We start from the raw sequence: 11,969 nt of genomic DNA, 5'->3' as shown, positions 1-11,969 counted from the left end.
CTCTGCCTAACAAAACGAATTGCGCGCCAGACCTGAAGTTGCATGACTCACCAACAAAGAACAGTCGCCACCCACTGGCTGGATAGAGAAAGTTTAAAAAGTGCAGACAAAAACGTGGAAAAACAATGAATTAAATAAACAAAGCCATACCCATATACGACTGAAAATAACAAATTCTTTGGATAGCGCCGGTCTGCATAATCTTTAGAAGAGCTAGTTAGTAAGATTATTTATGAAATATGTACACGCCGCTGTATCTAACCGCTAGATGGCGATAGTGCAATCTGACACACCGAGGATGACGAAGAACACAGAAGCTCCGGAAGAGAAGGTAAACTTAACACAGGGTAGAACAGCTGTTTTTGAGAAACAATGCACATACTTAAGATTTAGGTAGTATGCAGTGTTTTCTGTTGTTTTAGAATCAAATAGGTATTTTTAATAAGTTGATTTAAATTATAAGCAGCAGTTTTCGGTTAGATAACTCGCCTTTAAATAGCTATTTGCGACATAGCCGCTTGGCTAACTACAGTTTCTCACTGGTTCGACGTCGGCCGCTCTAGTTCCATGAACGTATTAAACTAGCTTCGGATTCGGGCAGGTAAGCGGGTGGAGCGAAACACTTCGTAAACGACCTGGAATATAGCTTTCGCAATTGAAGTAAGCGTCCTTTTACATTGAGAAATAGCGCATATTTTGCTGTTCACGATTGCTTCTTATACTTCTTATAACGTTAGCCACTAGCCATGTCTTTCAAGAATGCAGTTAACGTTAAATGTGTTTCTTTGCCTTGCTTAAGTTAGCTAGCTAGCTAGCTAGTATTTTCATCACTCAGTTAGCTAAACGTTTATTTTCTTCAAAAGTTATCTCGTTGTATATTTATGTGCCTGTCAAAAGAAGTAAACACGGCCACCACCGTCTGACCCTGCAATGTAACAGTGTAGACTATGTATTGACATTTATGTAAATTTTAAACTTGGTTGTTATTATTGTTCTTTTAGTTTGGTCTTTTGGTCTTCTTTTGCTTACCAGTGTTTACGATGATGGGCAAGAACAGCTGTCATTTATTTGTTTATTTATTTGTTGTCTTTCTTTAGTATGCTGTGTCCCAAAAGAAAAATGCTATCTCCTGAACCTCAAATTAAGAAGAAAAGGGTGGATCAGAGTCCAGCAGCATCTGATAAACATGGCCAAACATCTCAGGTGACCCAGAGGTCTTTGAGGGCAGGAGTGCCACAGAGGAGAGGTTTGGCTCAGTCCAACAAAAAGTCTCTGGTTCATCTGAGAGAAGAGAAGGAAAAGCAGCCAAGACGGTCCTCCAGACTGAAGACAGCACCTAAAAAAATGACTAGTAGAAAAAAGCAGAATGCATCAAATGTATCTGCTGTACCAAAAGATCTGGGCTCTAAATTTGGTACTAAAGTTTCAGAGTTATCTGGGGACAAAGCGTGCCAGAATTTGCCTATCCTGAAAAAAGGAAGTAGGAAATACTCTGGAAGAGCAAAGAGAAACAAATGCCAGTCTCCCACATCTGAAACAGCCAGCACAGTGTCAGCAGCTGTAGATCCTGTGCTAGTAGAGCACAACTATGGTAGACCTCCTGACATACAAAGTGAAGAGACAACAATGCCAGGCAAAAATAGAGTGGTAGAAATCATTGGTGTGACGGACCAAGATCCTGTAGTGTATCATTCAGTGGTGCAAGAGAGCCAAGCTTCAGAAGTTAAAACACCAAGCAAAATTCCACCTAATGTGCAAAAAGAACTCTCACCTGATCCAGTTGAGAAAATTACTGTAACTTTAGATGCCAAGGTAAGTGTGATGAGAGAGTCCCCACCACCTCTGCAGGCACTTTTTAAAGTTATTCAAGAGACCAGCTTTAATGGTAAAAGTCTATCTGATGAGGTTGAGGTGGTGAATACATGTTCTCTACAGGGTCCTGTTCAAGATACAGAAATCCCTGGTGCCCCAGAGTGCTCTCTGACTTCAGAAACCTATCTGAAACTGGACGATATTGATATTGAACACTGTGTGGTTGAGATTGAAACTGTGGAGGAAGTAGTCAGTGACCTTGGTGCCTCAGACAATAGCCACCAACCACCCCAGGACTTGCAGGAGTCATTTGCACTAAAAGAAACCAGCAAAGCTGTTGTGTGCAAAGGAAGCACCTCAACTCCATCTCTGCCACAGGACAGCACAAAGGACTCCACACAAGGTTCCCTTGCACAGGCCAATGCTGAACCTCCAAAGAAGCAAGCAATGAACCCCCAGGCCAGAACCAAGGCCCGCTTGGCAGCGCTGGCTGAGGAGAGGGCAGCTGCAGCTAAAAGACCAGCCCCCAAGCAGCTCAACCTCTTGGCTCTGTGTGAGGAAATTGCAGATGACATTGCATCAGACGCAGCAGCAGCAGCAGAAACTGCAGAAGAAGAAGATGACGAAGAAAAGAAGGAAGAAGGTGATCATTCTGATGACATGAGCCAGAGTATAAGTGAAGTGGAGGATATTCCTGTTCCCACCATGTCCAGCGACCTGACTTCTCCTGAAACCCACACAGAGGATACTTCTGAGCATAGGGGTCAAGTAAATGCACCCAAGAAGCGCTTCTTCCTTAGTCAAGTGTCCATTCCTCTCAAAACCCAAGAGAAAAAGAAGCTGTCGCGTTTCCAGAGACTGCGACAGGTGGAACTGCAAAGGGACAAATTAACATGGACGCGTGTTAAGAAGCTCAAGTCTGACCAGGCCAGTCAGGACAGTGCAAGTGAATCCACACAGTCTTTTTTGCCTGATTTCGTATCAACAACCCATGTCGACTATCCTACTCCTCCTCTACTTCCCCTTGAGATTATGTCCAAAGTGAGTTCAAATGAACGCAGGAGAGTTCTCCCTGCGGTGGCACCCCCTATGCCCAATGGCATTACCAGTTCAAAGCCCAAACCTGCTGTAGAGTATAAGCCGTACAACCCCAGACCCAAGTACTCACCAGATGACTTTGAGCTGGATGAACCAGAGGAAAAGTCTGTCAGGCCAGCCGCTTCCAGACAGGAGGTAAACATTTCTTCTTACATGTGTCAGCTGTTGTCATTTATTTCTTGTACGGCTGTACAGTACATAACTTGTTAGTTGTGATCTTGATGGAAGACTGCAGTTTTGTTCTGCAGTGAGCATCTTGACCAATCACCGCTCCAGAATAGGAAGGATCACAATTGCAATATGTGGCAATAGAATCACAATATTAGTGATCTGCCCGTATCAGGCAGCCATACGATGTTGCAACAAAACATAAAAAAATACTAATCAAATGCTTATTTATGAGAAATGCTATGCTTAAATGTATGTACTGACCAAGGCAGTTATTAAAGTGGCGTCATGTGAGAATTGGAAAATTTCTGTTCATGGGTGCCCCTGCTCCTAGTGTAATTCACTTTTACATCACTGCTGTAAATACAATGCTATGTGCAGCTACAATTGATGTTGACAAGCCAAGAGATAGAGCCAGCATCTTAAGTAAAAGAAGCATGTTGATTGACAAGATGGAATAATACTATAGGATGTTACACAAATTACAACTTAAATAGTGAGGTAGCCAGAATGCCAGGCCTGGAGGGGCAATGAGACGTCATGCCCTATTTCATGTCAGTGTACCATCAAAAGGATTTTGAAGCGCTTAATTTAAGTATTGTGTTGGGACAGTTATTCTTATTAAAAGGGTATTAATAAAAAGGGTCAATCCTGCTCTTGTATCTTAGTAGTCTAGGCAAAAAGTAGAATTTAGCAAATTTGTTCTGCAAGATACATGAAGTGTGTGTTATTAGTTTATTTTATTATATTTTTGTCCTTCTTTTCCTCCCCACAGCACAGAATGGAGCATCCCTTATCCCTTGCTGAGGAGCCCGCTAAAACTTTGGCAAAGCATGCTGGAATTTTAATCCATACAGGTAAGTGACCCTGCTTGTTCACAAAACTTATGATTTAGATACTTCTATATGACAAGCTTTGCCTGAAGTTGTATACTCTGATATTTCTATTCGATGTGTGTGCTCTAAAGACTGGTAGCTTGTCACAGATATGTATTACAACAATTTGCGTGTGCTATTATTAAATGTACCTACAGGGGGCATCCTGAAGTCTTCTATTCATCAAGAACATGGTCATAAGACACCAACTGAAAATTCACAGCTTAAAAACAGGTAACAGGGTGATAATGTAAATTATAATCCTGTGCATTCTAGCCACTGTATAGATTTGTTCATTTATTTTACTTAAATGTATTTTTGTACAAATAATTGCACCATCCTAGAGAATAGGTGTACATATTCTTTTATCTGACATTTTAACAAATACCTAAGCAACTGTGTTATCAAGGTCTAGTTTTGTGTTTTAATTTAAGTGGTAGCTATGGCACTGGGTCAGATGCAGAGCTTCAGAAAGAGTATAAGAACTGTGAAAAGACAACAAGTACAGGAGGAGAACAAACCAACACGGTAAGTAGAAAATCTGCATGTAATCCAAGAACACAGTTACAATTTGCATGTACAACAGACCTTAGCATCTCATACCTAATATGGTCAACTCTGTTCTGTCTCTGCTTGGATTTTTATACACTTATTCTGCTGTCAGTGCACTATATAATGTTAAATGCAATTATCAGTCATTTTATGTATGAGCTCGAAGTATGAATTTTAATTCAATCTGTTTTGTCACAGTACAAAAACAAAACTCATTTGTTTAATTAATTATTCCATAGGTCTCCTTATTTATCAGAACCAGAACAGGTTGTTTTTATTTTACTGTGCAGCTATGATTAATATAATTTGTTTGCCTAGAGAGCGAATAGTATGTTGTTTTGAAAATATATTTACATATGCTTATAAAAAAAAAGTGAGTAAAATGTGTGTTACATTGTAGGAAAAAAACCCTCATGCATTCGGAGCTGTAACTTGCAATGTGTGCGGGATGCTGTATTCTCCTTCAACCACAGAAGATGAGACCCAGCACTTGCTCTTCCACAACCAGTTCATCAGTGCTGTTAGATATGTGGTAAGTATTTAGATGCATAGCACCTCATACACCTGGCTTGTAACTTACTCACATTTAGCAAGATTGTCCACAGGGGGTTGCTGTTGGGGTGCTTGAATAGTTTCCAGTCCTTGACTTTAATGACACAGTGTCCTTGTTGGTAGAACTTGCTGTATTTTTCAATATTTTTATGCAACAGTAATTTTATTTGGAAATAGTCGGATGATTCATAACATGCATTATCTCGCTGTAATTTTTTTGTTCTGTCTAATGAACTGTGTGTTCCTGTTTAAAGATAACAGCAGCTTTCTATTGGAACATTGGAAATAAACATAGGTCATATTGCCCACTTTACAAACATAACATATTTGCTAAGTGCTAATTATGTGTACAAATAATATGTAAATGTTAAACATTTCAATCATAGTTTTATTTGTGTACTAATACTTTTGAAAATGATCATTCTTAAACTAATTGTGATGGTGCGACATTGGTTTGTTCCATATCTATTTTACATATTATGTAATCAGTATTAATAGAAACAACCTATAGAAAATGGAGACTGTGTTGCTTGAAAGTGGCCATGCCATGCATTGATATTAACTGAAATCGAAATCTTATTTTACAGGGCTGGAAGAAAGAGAGGATTTTAGGGGAGTACCCTGATGGCAAAATTATACTTGTTCTCCCAGATGACCCAAAGTACGCACTGAAAAAGGTACTGTCTTAAAATTACATTTTCATTTTGAGTGTTTGCAATCTACATAACTATATTAGGGCTGGGAGATATGGACAAAAAAAAATTCCTTATATTTTGAGTGAATTTAAAGAAAGGGAACACCTCATGAAAAGTATTTTTTTTTTTACGCATTTAAACATCTGGACCTAGATTTGATCTTCATTTGATCAATATTGAGAGATGGAGTACTAAACACACAACTTGCTGTAAAGGTGAACAATTTAAAGTTCAATTTTCCTGCTTAATTCAAGCAGTAATACATTTTAACACTTGAATTGATAATTCATTAAAACTGCTTAATTAAAATACCAACTGTGGTTTTAGGGAAATGCACGATACGGACAAATGTAGTGGAACGCCTGCTCATTCGTTGTTTCTTCTGAAATATGTGGATTGTCCTGCTTTTGTTGGAGCAGCTGTCTCTAATGTACAGGGAAGGCTTTCTACTAGATTTTGGAGCATTGCTGTGAGAATTTGAGCATTACTGAGGTTGGAAAGTGGGATGATCACCCCCGTCTCAACCACAAATAATGCCAAAAGTACTAGTAAAAGTTCCATCATTCCATGTTATAGCCATTTAGCCAACGCCTGGCATTCGGCAAGGTGCTATACTTGGGCAACATACTTACATACTTGGGCATAATATGACATTTATAAATAAATGAGCGTGTTTTAAAACGAGCGGTATTTTCAACAAGTGCCACAGGGGGACGGTGTGCACATGCAGCACTGCAGCGCTTGCCGCTTCTTTCTGCAGTGCGGGTATACTCACGAGAGTCAGAAGAGAACTGTCCTCGGCTTGTAGAGAAAGTACACGCACAAAGCGAAACATGGAATTATTCTGCATACACATCTGACAGTCAGGGCAACCCTGTGGACACGTCACAACCGATCTGCAAAGGATGCTTTAAACCTGTACAGACCAAAGGAGCCAACACTTTTTATTACAAATTTATCATTATTATTTTATTATTAGTTTTGATAACTACCAATGTGGCACACTGGTAACATTATGTTTGCCCTAACTTCCATGGTGCTAAATATCAGGCGTTCACAAGTAGATCAGTACTAGTTATAAATAGGCCTGTTGCGAAAATTACGTTTATGACTTATCATATAGTAAAAGAATATGACGTATATAATTTTGGACAACCTCGATAATACTGTTGTGTGTATTTAAGCAGAGACTTTTGAAACTTGTAACGCACTGTTCTGTTCTCCTGTCTGCTCTGAGGCGAGTAGCCAAACACACACACTTTTCTGATTATTAATAAAAAGGATTTAAAAAGAATTAAGTTCTGTGTTTGATCATTATTCCATTACTTTTGTTGATGTAAGTTTTTTGTGTGGTATCGTTTTTGAGATTGATCAGGCTTTTAAAGCCATCAGGCTCCACTGTTGAGATGGGAAGCACTCTTTAGAAAGCAAGGTGTGGGCAAAAGAAGCTTGCACTGTCGTCTGAATTGGTTAGTAATGATGCTTGGAGCAGGGAAAAGGGCTTTCCACAAGATTCAGAATTATTTTTTTCCAAAACCTTTTAAACTTGATCTAAACTATATTGTCTCTACTATAAGCCTATATCCTGATCTGTTTATATCCCAATATGTCTTAAAATATTGATTATACTGCCCAGCCCTAAACAAATTAAACTTACCAAAAATTGTGACCATTATATGGTGAATTGGCTTCTATAAGCCAGACAGTCTCTCATTACATTAACTCACACTAAAATAATGTTTTCATGATGTTGTTTTTTTTTTTTTTTTTTTTTTAAATCCCACAGTAAAGTTACATTTTTGTTTTTATTATTAAATTAATGTCAGTAGTGCCCGGCTCATGAAAAGGTCATTGGTAATATATAGATTGTTTGTAGTAGTTAATCTGTTGCTCATTAACGGTCACATTAGGTTATGTTGTCCCCTGGTGTCCTTTTCCTTTGTACTAACATTTGTTGTCTGTATCTGCTCTGAGGTGGAGGAGATTAGAGAAATGGTGGACAATGACTTGGGCTTCCAGCAAGTAGAGACGAAGGTCCCCACCCAGACTAAAACCTTTCTCTTCATTTCAAATGACAAGAAGGTGGCTGGATGCCTCATTGCTGAACACATTCAGGAGGTCAGCTGGATTTATCTTGTGTATAAGGTTGATCGGAATAATGAAATGTAGGCATTTACAATTTTGCATATTAGGTAACTTACTTTAGTTAAATTTCAGAAGTAGATTTTTAAAAAATTATTTGTTTTAGGCCTTCAGAATGTAATCGTATGATATAAAGCATTGTACTTCTGTTACAGTTGTATGTGTAACATTTATTTGGCCACAATCAGCAGTGGTCAAAAGAGTTAGGATTTGCTGCTGTTAGGTTTAATGTTTGATAAACTACTTTTCAATACTACTACTACTACTTCTGCTAATAATAATAAAGTCCAAATGTTTTTGGCAAAGGGTGCCTAAACCTTTGCATACAACTGTATTATTGATTTATATATTTAGGGCTACAGAGTGATAGAGGAGACCGTGCCAGAAGGCTCCGAAGGGGAGAAGGTCATGTTTGAGCGGCAGAGAGCCTGGTGCTGCTCTACCGTTCCAGAGCCAGCAGTCTGCGGGATTAGTCGCATCTGGGTGTTCAGTATGATGAGACGGAGAGGCATCGCCTCCCGAATGATTGAGTGCCTCAGGTAAACTCTGAAATATTTTCCCTTTTGTTAGTCCTAGTCATTGCAGGGATCTTGGTGTATGGCGCTCACACAGTAGGCTGGGCTGGCTAATAACTACACATTTCATAATTTAAGCTACTTACAGTCTCCTCCAAATGTTTTGGAACAGCAAGGCAAATTCCTTTTGTTTTTGTTGATAACTATAGACATTTGAGTTGAAGAATTCAGAATTGCAGCTTTTATTTCCTGGTATATTACATTTAGAGAATTTAGTTACACAACTTAGGACATGTCACCATTTGTATTACACTGCTGCATTTTTAGGCGAGCAACAATAAAGGAACAAATAATCTTAAAGTAAATAACACGTATTATTTGGTGGCATAACCCTCGCGTGCAGTAACTGCCTCAAGCCTGCGACCCATTGATATCACCAAACTGTTGCATTCTTCATTTGTGATGCTCTTCCAGGCTTTTACCGCAGCTTCTTTCAGATCTTGTTTGTTTCCTCCTTTTCAGGAGGTGAAACGCATGCTCTATTGAGTTATGGTCAGGTGATTGACTTGGCCAGTCTAAAACCTTAAACTTTTTTCCCCCTGATGAAGTTGTTTTTGTTGGCAGTGTGCCTTGGGTCATAGTCCTGCTGCACGATACACTTCCCAATTAGTTTGGATGCATTTCTCTGTAAATTGTCAGACAAAATGTTTCTGTACACTTCAGAATTCATTCTGCTGCTACCATCAGTTACACCATCAATAAATATTAATGAGCCTGTTCCAGAAGAGGCAATGCACGCCCAAGCCATGACATTAACTCCACCATGCTTCACAGATGAGCTTTGGATTATAAGCACTCATAATTCTCCACACTTTGGCCTTTCCATCACTGAGGAGATTATTCTTTGTCTCATCAGTCCTTAAGATTGTGTTCCAGATCGTTTCCAATCTGGCCATTCTGATTCTTGCTAGGCTAAAAACTAGTCATGCTAATGTTTGAACACTCAACCTAAAAGGCAACATGTGGTCAATACCAGTCAGTCACAAGTTCCAGTAGTTTTGCTCGCTTGAAAAATGGGTGGGTTCAAACAAAGGGTGGTATATCCTGAGTTGTTTAACATATCTTAATGTAAGTAGCAGGAAATATAAGCTGAAACCTTGAATTTGTCTCATTCATCTTTTGATTTTAAACTCAAATGTCTTCAGTGAACAACAAAAATTGTTTGCAAATTGGAATTTGCCTTACTATTCCAATACAAATTTAATGGATTGCTAATAAACCTCTAAGTAGCATGTCTCACAACCAATGCTTTTGTGACTTGGAATGCAGTCATAAAACCTTTTTTCTTTTCCTTCATTTCAGGAACAACTTCATCTATGGGTCACACTTAAGCAAAGATGAGATTGCTTTCTCCGATCCCACGCCTGATGGCAAGCTTTTTGCCACTCATTACTGTGGCACCTCACGGTTCCTGGTATATAACTTTGTCAGTGGGACACGCTTGACCTGACAAAAGCCACAAATGAACGTGACACTCCTGTAGAGACCCACATAAATATTGCAACAGTTTAAGAAGAAAGGTTTCGAGCCAGTATTGCACCCAAACATCAAATGGAGCCAAAAAAGGAAGAAAACAAACCCCTGCACCCTAGGATGATTTTACATGCTTTTACTGTTAGGAGATATGGACCCATATTTAACAGACTTCTTAAAATAAGAATGTTGATCTAAGATCAGTTCTTACATTTCATATCCTAATGGATATAGTCATATAAAAAGTGAGGGATTGGTAGTATGATATGCCAAGTACCATGTTGTTGTTGTTTTTTTGTTTGTTTTTTTTATTTTTTATTAAGTGATTAAATTTATACTCTTCAGAGGGCAGAGATTGCAGGTATGCAATTATGCAGTCAACCCCAGCAAGACACAATTAAATTTGCATTAAATAATACCCCACAGTAGCAGTTAGCTATTGTTTTGTTTGGTGAAAGTCACGTATGCTGTTCTCAGGTTTAGTTCAAAGCCTACTTAAAGACTTTGTGTCTAGTGGGAGCCATTTTGTGTAGAGCACAGTTATGAAAATCAAACGTTTGCTTATCCTCTTTGAGCATAAAAAATATAAATGAACTGTACTACTGCAAACAATGTCTCTCTCCTGAGGCACCGTAACAACAGAAACCTTTTTGATCTCAGGTTAAAAAACATTAGTGTTTTCTTTTGGGGCTAGATTTGACCAAGCATTTAAGCATATAGGTTTAAAGTGTTTGCACATGCAAATTCAATTTTCAGTATTATGTTATCAGTGTAAAATCAGAATAATGACAAATGCATAAAACATTTAACGACTTGCCTACATGTTTTACACCAGCAAAACATTTTTTACACATGCTAAATGCTTTTAGTACATGTAGTCCTTTGGTTCCCCATTTAACATCATGTCAACATCACTTCAACTGTTTGCAGAGCCTATTTTCCTTATTCAGTTAATCCTCTTTAGATTTTCACTGAGATTTATATGCATGGCATTGACAGCAATATTTCATTTTATGCTGACCATTTCAGGGTTGTTTGTGTTGAAATATGGTGCAAGCGGACACTTAAATGTGGCTTTTTTTGTTTTATTTTATTTTCAGCAGCCAAGCCAGTCCCAAGTCAATTCTTGACACCCATAGTTCATTTTTAATATTTGTAGGTTATGATGGTCTTTATCTGTTGGTGCATTTTAATTATATTAATTTGCTCCTAAACAAGCTGTCTTCATAGAAATGATTTTCACATCTTTCTCAAAGATGCAGATGCAAAAACTTAAATGAGTTGTAGCAGCTCAGTGCCATATTTTCAACATCACTATATCATCTCAGTCATAATTTTGATGCCCACATAACATAGGACAGCTCAGTATAATTTAAGGGAGAACTAACTGCTGTGTGAGCCAATATTTAGAAAGACATCATGACTGCTTTTTCTAGACAGAAAGAGCACAGACAACTTTATTGCTAGGAATTGAACACGATTTTCACTTACAGAAATAGTGCCTTAAATAGATCAAGATTCAGACCTTTTTCAGCGGGGATTGGCATTACCAAACAAACAATGCTGCATGTCTTAGATCAATTAAAAGTGCAGATCATTTGAAAATGTATCAACCACAAAAATAAAGAATAAATAAAATGGGTCCCAAAAAGTTCCAAACAAAAACGTTTACAAGTCACAAAAAGTGAACAAAACTAAACCACATTTTGATACACTTGTTTACAATAAAATGAAACACCATGCCCTCTAGAAGAATAAGCAACACTTGGGTTACGGGGGTGTGAAAAATGTCATTGTTCATTGGTTTGATTTTTTGCCTGTAAGCTAAAATTGTTAGCTAAAAAAAAACTCCAATAAATATTTTTCCTTCATCCATGCATTCTTGTGAACAGCATATAATTAAAAGTATATAACCAGTTATAGTGCACTTTATGAAGTCTTTAGGAGAAGTCTCCAGAAAAAAGCCTCCATGGTTATTAAACTATGAATCTAGCATTATAAAGCCAAACTGCATTTAAAACCTGATG

The 11,969-nt window shown here is 38.1% G+C and overlaps 1 protein-coding gene across 4 annotated transcripts; it reads left to right on the top strand.

Annotated features, from left to right (window-relative positions):
• The first annotated feature begins 285 nt into the window (after window positions 1–285).
• Window positions 286–11,813, top strand: esco1 (establishment of sister chromatid cohesion N-acetyltransferase 1). 4 transcript variants are annotated; one of them, XM_072680300.1, is made up of 11 exons: window positions 338–660; window positions 1,098–1,812; window positions 1,936–3,045; window positions 3,854–3,935; window positions 4,112–4,187; window positions 4,388–4,481; window positions 4,906–5,037; window positions 5,645–5,734; window positions 7,727–7,870; window positions 8,249–8,433; window positions 9,772–11,813. In XM_072680300.1, the coding sequence occupies exons 2-11, from the start codon at window positions 1,099–1,101 to the stop codon at window positions 9,917–9,919; spliced, it is 2,775 nt and encodes a 924-aa protein (XP_072536401.1). In that variant the 5' UTR covers window positions 338–660; window position 1,098; the 3' UTR covers window positions 9,920–11,813. The 4 variants fall into 4 exon arrangements, with proteins under 4 accessions (XP_072536399.1, XP_072536401.1, XP_072536400.1 ...); XM_072680298.1 differs by lacking the exon at window positions 338–660 and adding an exon at window positions 286–331 and having other exon boundaries at window positions 1,098–3,045; XM_072680299.1 differs by having other exon boundaries at window positions 338–601; window positions 1,098–3,045.
• The last annotated feature ends 156 nt before the right edge of the window (window positions 11,814–11,969 follow it).

Source organism: Salminus brasiliensis, chromosome 5 (genome assembly GCF_030463535.1).
Source record: "Salminus brasiliensis chromosome 5, fSalBra1.hap2, whole genome shotgun sequence".
In the NCBI taxonomy this organism is placed as follows: Eukaryota; Metazoa; Chordata; class Actinopteri; order Characiformes; family Bryconidae; genus Salminus; species Salminus brasiliensis.
Note: the sequence above shows the minus strand (reverse complement) of the source record. Positions and strands in the feature narration are given on the sequence as shown.